This window comes from Macaca thibetana, chromosome 16 (genome assembly GCF_024542745.1).
Source record: "Macaca thibetana thibetana isolate TM-01 chromosome 16, ASM2454274v1, whole genome shotgun sequence".
Classification (NCBI taxonomy): Eukaryota; Metazoa; Chordata; class Mammalia; order Primates; family Cercopithecidae; genus Macaca; species Macaca thibetana.
The window spans coordinates 75,431,646-75,448,017 of NC_065593.1; the positions used below are offsets into that span (position 1 = coordinate 75,431,646).

The 16,372-nt window shown below is 43.7% G+C and overlaps 1 protein-coding gene across 2 annotated transcripts in view; it reads left to right on the forward strand.

The window, feature by feature from the left end:
* ERN1 (endoplasmic reticulum to nucleus signaling 1) overlaps window positions 1–16,372 on the forward strand; it is a 91,615-nt gene that overhangs the window by 44,155 nt on the left and 31,088 nt on the right. For both annotated transcript variants that reach the window (XM_050764923.1, XM_050764924.1), the window contains exons 3-6: window positions 6,237–6,270; window positions 7,313–7,385; window positions 11,390–11,462; window positions 14,523–14,645. In XM_050764923.1, the coding sequence (XP_050620880.1) occupies window positions 6,237–6,270; window positions 7,313–7,385; window positions 11,390–11,462; window positions 14,523–14,645 (303 nt within the window). The remainder of the gene's footprint in view (window positions 1–6,236; window positions 6,271–7,312; window positions 7,386–11,389; window positions 11,463–14,522; window positions 14,646–16,372) is intronic.

Genomic DNA, 16,372 nt, shown 5'->3' on the forward strand with positions numbered 1-16,372 from the left:
GAATCTCTAATACATTGCTGGTGGAAATATAAAACAGTACTACCACTTTTGCAAACTGTTTGTCAGTTTCTTGCCAAATGTAAACAATATGATACAGCCAGTCCTCCTCCTTAAGTGTTTTAAGAAATGAAAATTGGGCGGGGCACAGTGGCTCACACCTGTAATCCCTGGGAGGATTACACTCTGGGAGGCCAGGGCGGGTGAATCATGAGGTCACGAATTCAAGACGAGCCTGACCAATAGGTGAAACCCTGTCTCTATTAAAAATACAAAAATTAGCTGGGTGTGGTGGTGCACGCTGTAGTCCCAGCTACTCGGGAGGCTGAAGCAGGAGAATCACTTGAACCCAGGAGGTGGAGGTTGCGGTGAGCTGAGATTGTGCCACTGCACTCCAGCCTAGGCGACAGAGCTAGACTCCATCTCAAAAGAAAAAAAAAAAAAAAAAGAAAGAAAGAAAAAGAAAAGAAATGAAAATAGGTCCAAATAAAGACTCATACACAAATGTTCACAGCAGCTTTATTCACACCAGCCAAAAAAATAGAAGCAACTCAAATGTCCCTCAGCAGGTAAATAGGTAAACAGATTGTGGTAAATTCTTACAGTAGAATACTATTCAGCAATAAAAAGAGCGAACTATGATACACACAACAATATGGATGTGTATCTAAGATATTATGTGAAATAAAGAGGCCAGGCACAAATGAGTATCTATGACGTGGTCATTTGTGAAATTTTAGAACAAACAAAATGAACTGGTGCTTATCTGGAGCAGGATTCGGGAGTGTTGAATCCAAAGGGATATGAAAAAATGTTTTAGGGTGATGGAAATGTTCTGTATCTTGATGGTAAAGATAGTTACATTGGTGTGTGTGTTTTTCAAGATTCATTGAACTGTAAACTTAAAATGGATGCATTTTGGAGGAAAAGGAGAGTGTACAGAAGAGTGGGCAGAGCCAAGGGGTTTTTGTATTTACAGGCAAAGGAGGAGTTGAAGATCCTTGGAGACAGGATCTAGTGTGAGTGTGAAATACCTATGAGTGAGAAGACAAAAGCATTGTCCCTTTATAGAGATGTGAAAGGAAGGGTGGAGCTGAGCAAATGTAGAATGCAAAGGGTAGGAAGTTTCAGCGAGCTCACTCAGTTTCCCTTAATTTCCCCTATAACACAGAAGGCAGAGTCATTTGTGGAGAGACGGGGACCTTGAGGCAAGGAGTAGTTTGAAATACCAGCAACAGGGTGAGGGATCTCCTAGTGGCGGTGTATGATGGTATCTCCACAAATGATCGCAGTATTTTCTACAGCCGTGCTCAGAAGCCTGGGTGGAGGAACAGGGACTGCTATGCAGATCCTGGGTTCAGGGTGAGTAGAGCTTATCTGCTGGATTATTAAAAGTGATCACCAATGGATTTCCAGGCTGGGCAAGAGTGGAAGTAGGAAAGAAACTGCTCTAGTTTGAATATTTGACCCTCCAAACCTCATGTTGAAATTTGATTCCCAGTGATGGAGGTGGAGCCTAATGGGAAGTGTTTGGGTCTTGGGGGTGGATCCCTCATGAATGCCTTGGCGCTGTCCTCACTGTAGTGAGTGAGTCCTCACCCTGTTAGTTCCTGTGAGAGCTGCTTGTTAAAAAGAGCCTGGCACCTTCTCCCCTCTCTCTTGCTGCTTCTCTTGCCCTGCAATCTCTGTGCACGCCAGCTCCCCTTTGCCTTCTGCCACTAGTGGAAGCAGCCAGAAGCCTTCATCAGAGGCAGATGCTAGTGCCATGCTTCTTGCACAGCCTGCAGAACCGTGAGCCAAATAAACCTCTTTTCTTTATAAATTACCCAGCCTCAGGTATTCCTTTATAGGAACACAAACAGACTAAGACAGGAAATGACACTTAATTGCTCCATTCAACAAATACATTGGTTACCACCTGTGTGTCAGGTATTGTTTTAGATCCCTGGGAAGATGCAGATAACAAAAAAATAAATCCCAACCCTCAGTGGCCAGAGTCAGGCATTAAGTAAGCAATAAAATATACAGAACTACAGAGGTGGTAAGTGACATGGAGAAAAATTAAGCAGGGAAGAAGGGTAGGAAATCCTGGGCAGTAGGAGGTGATCATGGGAGACCTCTCTGAGATGCCAACAGTTGATCAAAGACCTAAGCAAAGGAACAGCCAGTGCAAAGGTCCCGAGGCAGGGTCAGGCCTGGCAGTGCTTGTTGAATACTTGGAGGCCGGCATGGCTGGAATGGAGTGTGTGGGAAATAGTGGGAGATTATTAGAGGGTGACAGGTTGAAAGGGAGGGACTGCTTGGGATTTACGAGCTGCTGTGTAAACACTGACCTTCACTGAGTGCGATGGGGAACCACTAAAGGATTTTGAGTGACAGAGAAGCTTAATCTGATTTATGCCTTTCAAAGGATCACTCTTCTCAGTGTCAAGGCATTGACTTACAGTCTTGACAAATATTTAATCCACATAGAGATGCCCTATGAGGTTGATGTTATCTCTATTTTTTTTTCCTTATGATGAGGAAATTGAGGCTCCGCGAGCTTAAGTAACTTTGCCAAGGTCATTCAGCTGGTGATTGGCAGAGCCAGGATTTACACCTTCGTTTGTCTGATTCCAAAGACCACACAGATAAGGAGAGGAGGGAAGACAAAGGGTTCCAATGGTGTTGAAGGGAATGGAAACAGGACACAGAACTATGATTGGCATCGAAATAGACCACAGAGTTTGGCAACCGATAGCATGTATTAGGGAGAAATAGATGTCAACAGTGTCGTCTGAGTCATGGCTATCTTCTAGGAGAATGGTGGTACTGTCAATAAAATACGGTAGTCAGGAGTAGGAGCCAGCCTGGGGCAAAAGACAGAGGGTGTGACTTGGGCAAGCAGAGGCTGAGGTGTTGGTGGGAAGTAGTGGATGTGTCCAGTTGATCCAGAGAGAGGACCCGGGAGGGAGGACCCAGGAGAGGGGAGCCTAGAACCCCACTGTGGTTAGGGTGGAAGTTTAAAGAGAGGCATGTGCTCTCTGAGTGAGAAGAAAGGCTGAAGGGAGAAGCTGGCAGTGTTCCTTCCTGTGTGGAGGAGGGAGTGGGGACAAAAATTCACTGCTTTTGGGGACAGAAATGTTTAAAACTTTACCCTTATGAACTTGGACAAAGGAAAGATGTGGACGTCTGTTTTGTCATTTGAGCTTAAAGAGGTGATTTAGATTAGCACAATAGCCTAGCAATGAGCATCTCCTGACCTCACCCAGGATGTCAGTTCCTGCAGGTATAAAGCTTGTGCCATTCCAGGCCTCAGCTGGACACACGATGGGGGCCGGGGAATGGAGTTGAGGCCAGTGACTGCTCCCAGGGGATCAGTGAGCAGGTTTGTTTCTTTCCCGTGTTAATCCTGGGAGACCAAACCTTTATTTCAGCTACATTTTCCCATATCTGTACCTTTACCAGATAACCTTACCTTACATAACAGCCACTTTTTATACTTGTGAAGTGACTCCCCCCAACTTTTTTTTTTCTGAAAGTAAAACAACTTGGTGACATTGGCTTTTATTCTTATCAGGCCCCATATAGATAGTGGCTTATTTTACAGCAGTATTTGTTTACATCCCTACAGGCAGGACAGTGTTTCTTTTCACATGGCTGAAAACTTTTTTTTTTAAAGCAAGAATCTTGCCTGATACCAGTTCTCATTATTAAATCAAAACCACTTTTTCATGTTGTTCTTTCATTGCACATTTTCAGATAATGCTCTTTGTTTTTATTTTTGCCGACTTTCCAAAGATTTTTCTCTTTAACCTTTTTTAATATGAAAAACTTTAAGCATATGTACAGAGAGTAGTAAAATAACACTCCAGGGTTCCCATTTCTCATCTTTAACTGTTATCAACAGCCTGCCACTTTTTGTTTTATCTGTCCTCCCCACCCCCATGTAATTATTTTCTGTAGTATTTTAAAGCAAATCTTGAATTCAGATGATTCTTAAAGAAAAACATTTACAGAATTAGGTCATTGTTACATTTCAGAAGCCAAGCAGCAGTGTGTCTGTCTCTGTCAGAACTGTCGTAATAATTGCGTCTTTACCTGGCCTGCAGCTTTGAAGAGGCTTATTCCAGGTACTTATTTTACTGAGTGGATGGGAAATGCTAAGACAACCATAAGGTCCTCCTACTGGAGTTTATCTTCTCCTAAGCCTAGAAAAAAAAGATCACAGTTCTTAAACACCAATGTAGTTGTCCCAGGAATCTTCCCCTGTCTCCTGCCAACGTCCTGAATCTTAACTGGAACCTTCCTGGTACAGAGCACATCTTGGGACCTGAGGCCTCAGTGTCAGGTGACCAGTGGCTAAGCTATAGAAAACCTGGAAAATCTGCATCTGAAGACAAGTCTGTGAGACTGAGCAAACACTGTACAGCAAAGATCAGGTTATGAACAGGAATTTAAATCATATTGGTCTCCATGTCTTGTTTCTGGTGAATTGCTGGAATTTGGCTGCGTCCTCTTAATCTGCGTTTATCTGTGATACCTTTAAGTGGCTGAAACAAACAAAAAAGATGCCATTTACTGCCATGTTTTCTTCGGAATATGATATTCTTGCTCTTCTTGACTTGCGTGGCTTCAGGCCCGTGTTAAGGTAACTGGGTTATTGCACCTTGACTAGCTCGTTTGAGTAGGATGAGTGTGGTGTGCCTTTATTTCCTGTCTCTTGCATCAGTCTGTTTGTGAGAGTGTACCGAGAGGTGATTAATGGGGAAGATAAACATATGCTTACTGACTGAAAGTTCTTCCTGTTTCCTAAAGTGTTTTTGGTTTAGTGAATTGTTTGTTTGCTGCCCACAGACCACATATGGTGTGTGTACCTGTTATTGTGAACACCATATGCCTTTGTATAGGAGCTGGGCTTTTAAGCAAAGTCAACATGTGATAAGGCTTAAAAGATTTTCCTTCATCCAATAATTGGATGGATTGGACAGCTGTCTGTCACCATAAGCAGAGCCTCCAGAGTCTGGAATTCTGCATACAAAATCATATAAGAATACTTGCTGTTCTTGCCCCCAGAGCTTAAGTTGTGTATAGCAAGGCTGTGGGGTTTTGGTTGCTGGAAATACCTCATCGCTGTGAATCTCCTGCCTGCAGACGTATAGATCTCTCACTACACAGTGCTGCTGTGCCAGTGTTCATGCTCTCTCACTGCCACCACCATCTGCCCCTGGAATCAGGAGCTTCCTCATGCTTTGTGCCAAGGAAAATCTAGGGAGGGAAGAATTCTGCCATTAATTGCTGCAAATGTAAAATTGACTTAGAGAAAAAAACACATTCTCAATTTAAAAAGTAATGCCTGCTCTTGCAGAAATTTTAAGATATAGAAAAGGTTGGGGGGAGTTGCATTCCCAACAAGGATAATTTACAATTAGCATTTTTGATCTTTCCATCTAGTTAGGTACATTGAAGCCTTTCCCCATAGTTGCATTAATACTGTATGTACAATGTTATCTCTTCTCCTGAACATACTAGCGTAGGTTTGTTTATGTCTTAAAACTTTATTAGCCCTCTTAGAAGCCTTAATTTTTTGCCCGGGGACATTCTGTAATTTAACCATATTATTGGGTAGGTCATTTGTAATGCTGCTACATACACATCTTTGAACAAAAAACCATTTTCTATACTTTATATTATCTTTAAATTAGATTTTATAGAAATGCAATGGGTGGGCCAAAGGGAATGAACACTTGGAGGCTCTAGGATTGCCGCTCCAAAGAGGTGTATCCATTTGCTATCCAATCGATGTCAGTTCTTAAACCAGTTTTACTTTTCCTAATGGGAATATATAGAGCTACTCCAGGCATCGGACAAGGTAATGATTTAGGTTTTAGAAGTCCTTGAGGTGTCAGATAGTGATGCTCTGACCCCTTGTCCACTGTGGGTGGTGGCTGGTTCTTCCTTCTGCATCCATCCCCCAAGTTATATGCAGGTTTCTTGAAAGCAGTTATGTTCTGGTCTCAGTTCTCTATCCAGCCTCGGTGACTATCTAGAGCTTACATTTGCATCACTGTGGATATGTTTTCTAAAAGATATGCATGATGATGCAAACGTGCATATAACCTTCACGTACACTAGACCATGTAGGTTAACATGGGGGAGAAAGTTATTACCGGTACAACTTGACCTGGTCCTGGGAAGCCTCTGGGAATCTTGACATTTTGGGATGTTTCTGATGATGCCTTTGTTGTTCTTTTGCACAGATCCAGTCCTGCAGGTCCCAACGCATGTGGAAGAGTAAGTTTTCTGATTTGCTCAGTACTTCCCTTAAATTCAGTCTTCATTCAGTCAGTGTTTATGAGGCCAATTGCTGGGAGTGCATATATGTGTAAGTTTGAGGAATAACAGTGAGTGACATATAAAGTCTTACAGGTGCTATGATGAAAGCCTGTATTGAGGAGGAGGTCGTCAGTTTCCTGGGGGAGAAGGGTAGTGGTTTTAAAAAGGCTTATTTGAGATGAAACTCAAGTTGAGCTTTGAGCTTAAACTTCCAAAGTCCTCAGGGGGACTGGACCTCTTCCTCTTTGCTGTGTCATATCATGGAGAAAAAAGGTGAATGTGACCTGCTACTGCAGAGCGTGTGTTGGAGTAAAAGATGGATAGCGCCTGTAAGAGCCTTAAATGATGGCGCAACCTAAGTAAAGGAACAATTCAGCCAAGAGTTTCTGAGGGACTGTAGTTATAGTTCAGTCTTTAGCAGATTAACTTGACAAAAGACCACTTCACATCTGCTTCGAGGGAAGCTACTGACGGAGAGACCTTGATCTGTCCCCTTGGCGGGTTCTCTCTGATGTCAAGCCATTAGAGTCTGCTTTTATTGCCTCCAGTTAAACAAAAAATCTCTCTTGAAAACTAAAAGCAGATTTGTTCTACCTGTTTATGTACCATGCTATGCTATTAAATATTAATGGCTGAAGTTCTATATACAATTGATGTAGAAATTGAAAAGTGGACTTGCTGGGTCCTTTTCACATATTTTACCTTCATCCAGAGCGCTTTGACCAAATGATGATTTGTCTTCTGTGGTTTTGTATGATTTCTCCTTTCAGGCCGCTTTTCTCCAGTCGAGGATAGTGTTTACCACCATAGGGGTATTTTATTTATCTGTGGTTGAATTGAGAGAGAATAGTGGATGGAATTGTCTTATATACTCACTTATACACCCACACACAACCACCCCCCACTCTCTATTCCTCCATCATGGGTTCGCGTGGCTTTGATATGTTGTTCTGTGCCCTGGACTGTAATTTATCTTTGATATTTATTATTTAATCTCTAGGCCTGCCTTTCTCCCAGATCCTAACGATGGCAGCCTATATACGCTTGGAAGCAAGAATAATGAAGGCCTGACGGTGAGTATATTTAGCTTCTTTTTGTACTCCAGGGGTTCTAGACCAGCAGTCCTTAAGTGTGTCTGCACAGTGTCTTACTGTGTCTCCCGCCTGGAGCTTTTAAAAACAACCCCTGGGGATTCTGATTCAAGTGATCTAGAGGGGAGCTTGGGCATCAGTCTTTTCAGAGAGCTTCCTAAATGAGCTTTTAAATGTGGTGCCAGAGTTCAGAAACACGGATGCAGACCAGCAGGTTCTCATGGCCCAGCCCATACACTGGAGGATATAGTGTTAGGAACAGGGTTTGCTCTAACTGGTGACCCTCACCTTAGGAGGGAGGGATATAGGGAAATGCTGTCTCCACCTGCCCCACCTTCCAATGACTCCTTAGGGGAGTCATGTGTTATTCCATCCTCATCTCCATTTGAGAATCTAAACCAGTGGTTTTCAGCCTTAGTTATACATTGTAATAACCTGGAATTCGAAAAAACAGCATTGGGACCTAGAACATAGAGCCCAATCCTAGAAGGTCCCGATTTAATTGATCTAAGTCATCAGGACTTTTTTTTTTTTTTTTTGAGACGAGTCTCACTCTGTCGCCCAGGGTGGAGTGCAGTGGCACGATCTCAGCTCACTGGAAGCTCCGCCTCCCGGGTTCACACCATTCTCCTGCCTCAGCCTCCCAAGTAGCTGGGACTACAGGCACCCGCCACCTCGCCCGGCTAATTCTTGTATTTTTAGTAGAGACAGGGTTTCACTGTGTTAGCCAGGATGGTCTCGATCTCCTGACCTCATGATCCGCCCGCCTCGGCCTCCCAAAGTGCTGGGATTACAGGCGTGAGCCACCACCACCCAGCTTACAGTGTTTTTGCAATAAATGGTGTAGGTCAATTGGGATATCCATATAGGAATGAAAGTCTTGACTCCTACCCCCCACAACGCATATAAAATCAGTTCCAGATAGACCACACATCTAAATGTGAAATGCAAAATAATAAAGCTTTAAGAAAAAAAGTAATGGAACCATCTTCATGATCTCAGAGTGAGTAGAGATTTCTTAAATAGGATATTAAAGAACACTATAAATTTAGCAAAAAATCAATATATTGACTGTATTAAAATTAAGAACTTTTCCTTCTTAAGAGGTCACAAAGTATTTGTAGTATACACATCCAACAAAAGTTCATATTCAGAATACATGAAGAAATCCTATGGTACATTAAAAAAGACAGCCCAGTGGAAGAATGACAGAAGAGAATATCCAAATGGTCATAAACATATGAAAAGATGTTCCATTTTATTAGTCATTAGTAAATGCAAATTAAAGTCACAGTGCCATACTGATACTCACCAGAATGGCCAAAACAAGGGAAGTAGAAAAAGAAAATGTGGTGGTGATATGGAGCAACCAGGATTCTCACCTACTGCTGGTGGAAGTGCAGTGTGGCACAAGTGGTTTGGCAAACTGTTTGGCAGTAAGTCCTAAAGTCCTTAGGACCCAGAAATGCCTTCCTAGGTTACAGACCCAATAGAAATGCATGTTTGTGGTTGGGCGAGGTGGCTCACACCTGTAATCCCAGCACTTTGGGAGGCCAAGGCGGGTGGATCACGTGGCCAGGGATTGAGACCATGGTGAAACCCCGTCTCTACTAAAAATACAAAAAATTAGCCGGGCGAGGTGGCAGACGCCTGTAGTCCCAGCTACTCGGAAGGCTGAGGCAGGAGAATGGCGTGAACCCAGGAGGTGGAGCTTGCAGTGAGTTGAGATCGTGCCACTGCCCTCCAGCCTGGGCAACAGAGCGAGACTCCGTCTCAAAAAACAAAAGAGAAATGCACATTTGTTCACCAATGGACACGTGCCCAAATGTACAGCAGCACCATTTATAATAAGCAGAGTGGCCAAATAACATCCACAGTGGAGTGGAAAAATCAACTCTAGAAGAGGCATGCCCAGTGATGAGGACCAACAACAGTCTGACGACACACACCACAGATGACTCGCAAGCGCCATGTTGAACAAAACAAGACAGACCAAAAAGGCCACACACTGCCGTTCACTTATATAAAGCCAAAAACAGGCAAAACGAGTCTCTGCTGTTTTGAAGTTAGGATAATAGTTACCCTGGAGAGTTATGGCTAGAAAGGGGGGCAAGAGAGAGTGGGGGGCTTCTGTTTCTTCACCTGGATACTGGTTCCGTGGGTATGTTCACTTTGTGAACATTGACTGAGTTGTGTGATGATGAGTGCTTTTCTGTTTGCATATTATGCATCAGTAGGAAGTTTTGAAAGCTTCCAAGTAATTCTCATGTGCAACCGAGGATGAGAACCACTTGTCTAGGCTGTAAGTGGATTGTGGGCTTTAACTTGGTTATTTTAAAATTGTTTTGTGAATGCCTGTAACCAAAACAGAGGGGAGGAGGGCAAGCTTGTGCAGAGCTGTGTGTATTTCACCTTCAATACTGCTCTCCGTCGGTTTCTCTCCACAGCTCTGTAGTCCTCATTTCTTAAGCAATTTGTTTGCCAGAAACTGGGCTGAGTGAGTTGTATAAGTTATCTCATTTGAATCTCTCAGCAGCCCTGTGGGTGATATCCCCATTTTAGAGGTGTGGAAACTGAGCCTGGAGAAGTGAAGGAATATGTCCAGGGCCGAGTCTTCTCGTGTTGGAGTTGGTTCTTAAAGAGGATGCCCTTCATCGCTCCCTTGTGCTCCTTCCTGGGTTGTGGTTTAGCAGCTCCACAAACAGTGTTTCCCAAGCTTGGGCCTTGAAGCAGAGACCACAGGACTCCAGGAGACTGGACAATCTGCAGTGCCTTTCTGATTCTCAGAAACATGTGGCAAAACCCAGTCATTGCAGCCTCTCTGAAGCATTTTTCCTCCTCTGAGGCTTGGTTTGAATGTTGGGATGATGGGAAAATCCAAGTTATTTAGTATGCAAAGCTCTGCTTATTAAAGCTAGAGAGAAATCTTTTCTTTCTTGGAGAAAAAGGTGACCATGCAGTAGAGGCATTTCTATAAAAGCAGGTATCTATAGAACAATTTCAGGAACACAGAATGTTCTAAAAATAAAGTATACTGAAACGAGCACTAACCAAAAGAGCTCGTCAGATGACAGCTGTAGACTCAGAAGAATCAGTTTTATGATGAAATGCAGTTGAAACATTTGGATTCCTTTGAGTTTCTTTTCCTGGCACCTATCTTAACTTCCTCTTTAAAACCAAAAGCCTCCATTTTTCTTGTTTTTCAATAGTGAATTTTTTACTGAAGAAAACATCAGAACTCTTTTCCACCTCAGACTCTTGTGTTGCCCCTGTAATGGCGACTTCTCCTTTCCCTCGAAGCTTGAACTTGGCACCAAGGTTGCATCCCTTCAGCATCAATGTCGTGGCTCCCTCCCATGGGGCTCTACAAAGGACTGTCATTCTACTCAGTCTAGCCAGCTGTAGCTCTGTATTCCAAGCCAGGACAATTCTTTCTCCCACTCTTAGAATTTCAAAGAATATATAACTTTCCATATTTGTGTAAATATTTTCAGAAAAGGTTTGTGTCACCCCTGGGAAGCACCCTGGACAGGAGACCTTGAGGGGCATCGGCACATGGTGTCAAGTAAAGGAGTGGATGTTTATGGAGCTCAGGGACCTAGGAGCTTGTCAAAATAGACGTGGAAAATTAGCTGGGTGTAGTGGCAACATGCCTGTAATCCCAGCTACTTGGGAGGCTGAGGTGGGAGAATCACTTGAACTCAGGAGGCAGAGGTTGCTGTGAGCCAAGATGGCGCCACTGCACTCCAGCCTGGTCAACAGAGTGAGACCCTGTCTCAAAAAAATAAAAATGAAAACAAAGTAGATGTGGAAGCATAGGGTGCCCCCTTCTCCTTGGTATTCAGTTAGGAAAACTCCCATCTGCAAAGTGCTTCTCTCTTTTTAGCAGAATTAGGTAATAGAAACAGACTGCCTGGTAAAATTATAATAATTGCACAAGACTTGGTTAACTTTTTTCCCCTTTTTTTTTTTTTTTTTTTTTGAAGAAACTTCCTTTTACCATCCCAGAATTGGTGCAGGCATCCCCGTGCCGAAGTTCAGATGGAATCCTCTACATGGGTAAGAGTTCCTGTCTCCAACCCTGAAACTTGTGTCTCTTTGATGTAAGTCCCGGAATCTGGGAAAGTGGCATGTGGAGAGAGAGGGCGCAGGCACCGCCTTGCCAACCCTTTCTTTCCTGGGTTGTGCTTCAGGTGCTGTTCTCCCCAGGATCAGCTGACCAATTAAGAAAAGGTTCCCCCAACTTGGGAGAAGAATTGACATCATTAATATGGTTACTCATTTAACAAGCTTTTAGTTGCTGTGTTGACTTAGTCCTGAGATTCCAAGATTGCAACATACCCAGTGGCAAATGGATGAAATTTAAAGTGAATACAATCATCTAAGCCAAGAAAGGAAAGCCAGGCTCTGCCTGTTAATTATAGGGCTTTCTTAGTATTTCCTGCTATCGGAATATTTGATAAAACAGCACTTAATAGCTTGCCTAGATAAACTGCCTTCATACCTATGGGGTCACAGCTTTCAAAGCATCAGATCACCTGCTTTTCTATTACCGTGTTGCTGCCAAAATGTCAATAAAAAAGCATTTGCAACACAAAGGAGAGCTGTATTTATCTTGAAATCATAGTAGTAATAATAGCCCGTATTTATACAGCAGCTTTCTTTTTGAGGAACTGAAAGTGCTTATTGCCTATTCATGCCTCCAGAAGCTTTATGTGTATTTCTGGGTCTCAAGTGCAGGCCGGACTTTTAAGGTTTTGCTCAGGACACTGGGACGCTTGCTTCCTTCCACACCTTCAGAATGAGGAACTCCCAGCCTAGGAATTTGGAGGAAACAATCAGCACGGATTTTTCTCTCTGTGGGCCATGGCCTGGGAACATCTGACAATCTTCTGACCATCCATGTCACTGTGTCCTATCTGGTCTTTCAGCTTTTGCCAGCGATTCACTTATAGTCTGCTTAGGGTATTGTCTTCTCATCATCTTTGTGCTGTGCCCTCTTAAGCGAGTTCATTAAACATATTTAAGAGCATGGTAGTTGCCCAGTCTATCCATTAAAGTAATAGCTGAGTTATGTAAACTCTAGTGGTCCTTGAAGTAACCAGTTATGTCATGCCAGATGGAAAAGGTTCGTGGTCTTAGCTCTGTTCCCCTCTACCTTTAGATCACATTCATATTATGATTTTATCATTGAGAACAGAGTTGTGATCCACGGGTAAGTTGCACACATGTAGAGCAGGCATGTATGCAACATCTGTTAGAACTTTAGAAGTATAGCTTTAGCAAATTCTAGGCCGGGCACAGTGGCTTACAACTGTAATCCCAGTACTTTGAGAGGCTGAGGCAGGAGGTTTGCTTGAGGCCAGGAGTTTGAAACCAGCCTGGTCAACATAGTGAGACCCTGTCTTTACAGAAGAAACATTTTTTAAAAATTAGCCAGATATAGCCCAGGAGCCTGGTGGCTCACACCTGTCATCCCAGCACTTTGGGAGGCTGAAGTGGGCAGATCACAAGGTCAGGAGATCAAGACCATCCTGGCCAACATGGTGAGACCCAGTCTCTACTAAAAATACAAAAACTAAGCTTCATGTGGTGGCGGGCGCATGTAGTCCCAGCTACTTGGGAGACTGAGGCAGAAGAATCGCTTGAACCCTGGAGGCAGAGTTACAGTGAGCCAAGATCGTGCCACTGCACTCCAACCTGGGTGACAGAGCAAGACTCCATCTCAAAAAATAAATAAATAAATAAAAATTAGCCAGGTGGCCGGGCGTGGTGGCTCACACCTGTAATCCCAGCCCGAGTCAGGCGAATCATGAAGTCAGGAGATCAAAACCATCCTGGCTAACACGTTGAAACCCTGTCTCTACTAAAAATACAGAAAATTAGCTGGGTGTGGTAGCACGTGCCTGTAGTCCCAGCTACTTGAGAGGTTGAGGCAGGAGAATCGTTTGAACCCGGGAGACAGAGGTTGCAGTGAGCTGAGATCGCGCCACTGCACTCCAGCCTGGGCGACAGAGTGAGACTCCATCTCAGAAAAAAAAAAAAAAAAAAAGAGCCAGGCATAGTGGCACATGCCTGTAGTCTCAACTATGAGGAGGCTGAGGCAAAAGGATCACTTGAGTCCAGGAGTTCGAGGCTGCAGTGAGCCATGACCACACCTCTGTACTCTGTACTTGGATGACAGAGCAAGATCCTGGTCTCAAAAAAAAAAAAAAAAAAAAAAATTTCAAAGGCTCTGTGACCTTCCTCAGCATCTCAATATTCTGCTTCTAAGAGTCTCCAAAATAGGAGACTTTTCCAATAAGTTAGGAAGATATGAATGACCACCAGAGATCATGCTTTACAAAACAGAAATATACACATCACAGTGACTGTGTTGACCTTCACACTGGAGGCCGGTGCTACTGACTCTCCATTGCTAGGATGCTGTTGGGTGTATACCATTGATACATATGCTTTGGATTTTCTTAATAGTGTTGTTTACCGTGCTGTCTGCCTGTCATAATCAGCTGACCAAGATTAGGGGTATGGTCTGAGGCCAGGGAATAACTTACTGGCTGGGACCAGGGGCCGAGACAACTTTGACCTCCTTAGCATCAGATTGCAACCAACTCCACTGACCAGTCCCAGGTACTAGTTAATTATAGTTATAAACAGTAACTGTAGATCCTTCTCAGTGGGGGCTAGTTAGTAGGGATGTTGAGAAATGTGAATGATGGTTATTAGGGAGATAAGCCCCTGGGCACATTTCTGTATTTCTATAGCTCCCAGTCCATGGGAAAAGGGTTACCCTTCACAGGCAAGACTTTTCATATTTAAAGCCACTCATCAAAGCAATAAAATCTAACTTGAAAGTTTGGGGAACTTTTTGAAACTATAATTATGTTATTAGGTTTGGAGGAATTTGTATACCATGATTAGGTTATTAAATTATTATAAGACCTATGGGCCTAAGAAGTTTTATTGTCTCTGCATTACCATTTACATCATCACCTTAGAAATGACATCCTAAGAATTTCAGGTCTATCTCTCTCAATACAGAGCATCTTGGCTGCTAGTTTGGCAGTGATACTTTTTTCCATATGGTGTAAACGATGATGTGTTTTTGTGTCCTTTCAGGTAAAAAGCAGGACATCTGGTATGTTATTGACCTCCTGACTGGGGAGAAGCAGCAGACCTTGTCATCAGCCTTTGCAGATAGTCTCTGCCCATCAACCTCTCTTCTGTATCTTGGGCGAACAGGTAAGAAATGAACCTTTGTCTTCTACAACCTGCCTGTTTCCAGAAGGGATCGGAAGAAGCTCCCCAGCCTCTTTTCCTAGAAGGTGGCCAGAGCTTCCTTTTTCCAAACACAGGTCTGATCATGTCATTTTCCTTTATAAGACCCTTCAGTGTCCCCCACTGCTCAAGGGATACAGTCCATACTGCACCACTGCCCAGAAAAACCCCTGTGATGCGACTGCCACCTCTCTCGCCTCATTTCGCTCATTTCAAAGTTTCCTAGCCGGGCGCGGTGGCTCACGCCTGTGATCCCAGTATTTTGGGAGGCTGAGGCAGATGGATCACCTGAGGTCAGGAGTTCGAGACCAGCCTGGCCAACATGGCAAAATGCTGTCTCTACTAAAAAAAATACAAAATTAGCCGGGTGTGGTGGCGGGTGCCTGTAATCCCAGCTACTCAGGAGGCTGAGGCAGGAGAATCACCTGAACCTGGGAGGCAGAGGTTGCAGTGAGCCAAGATCAAGCCACTGCACTCCAGTCTGGGCAACAAGAGTAAGACTCCGTCCCCCCACCCCCCCCCAAAAAAGTTTCCCAATTAGGATGAACTGCCTGCAGCTCCCAGAATGGCAGTGCCATTTTTAAAGGCTTGTAGTGGTGTGGCCCTCTCCACCAGGTATGCCTGTTTTTGCCTATCTGGCAAATATCCTCTTTTCTTGCACAACTCTGCTCAAAAGTCACCTTCTCTGTGAAGCCTCTTCTCCAGCCTCTCGGCCTCCACCCTGCTCAGGAACACCTGGCTGTCCCGTTCTAGGGGCACACGTAGCAGTTAACAAGCCTGTTGTGACAGCCATCTCACCCCTTGTCATTGTCCCTTTACAGGCATGGCTTGCACCCTCTTTACCGCACCATTTTCTGTTTCCTCCTTTTTCAGCCTCTTTCTTCTTAACTCTTGGCACTGCATATTTATAAATTCTATGTGCCTACTTCCTGCCTCCCTCACTAGAATATCAGTTCCCTGAGGGTACGACTTTGTTTTGCTCACCTGCTGTCTCTCTACACCAGGCATATTGCCTGATGTGTAACAGGGGCTCAATGTTTGAGTGTATGAATGGGAGAGCCCCATTACTGCAGAGACCTGCCTTACTCATTATCATATGTGCAGCACCTCACACATGTCGGGGATGCCATGAAACTTGTTGAACGATACTTAAAGCTAAAAGAAGAAACAAAAAACATTTAGAAGGAAAAAATTGTACCAAAAACCTAGGATGAATTCATTACAATTGAGCACTACATTTAGGTCTAAACTTTCAGACAGCCAAGGATTTGAAAAAAAGAGAACCTTCCTGAAAGTGTTGGGGAAAGCACTGCATTTCTAAAACTCAGTGAGACTAATCTTGGACCCTGCAGAAGCTGGCTGGGCTCTCCTGGGAATGGGTGGAAGGTCTTAGACTGTAAAAATCAGGTATTCCAGCTTCTAACTGTAGTGACTGCTTAGGATTTATGTGTTTACCTTTTCCATCAAGTAAATTCTTACAGTGGCCCCAGCTTCATCCAGATATAAAACTTGTGTCATTCTCAGGTGAAACTGTGGTGTTCAAAGGAGCTGGGATATGCATGAGGTGGAATGTGTGTGCATAGGTGTGTAAATCCATTGCCTCCATTGTCTATTGCTGCATGGCAAACCACCCCAACTTAGTGCCTTAAAACAAGCATTTTATTGTTAATGATTCTGTAGGGAATTCAGGA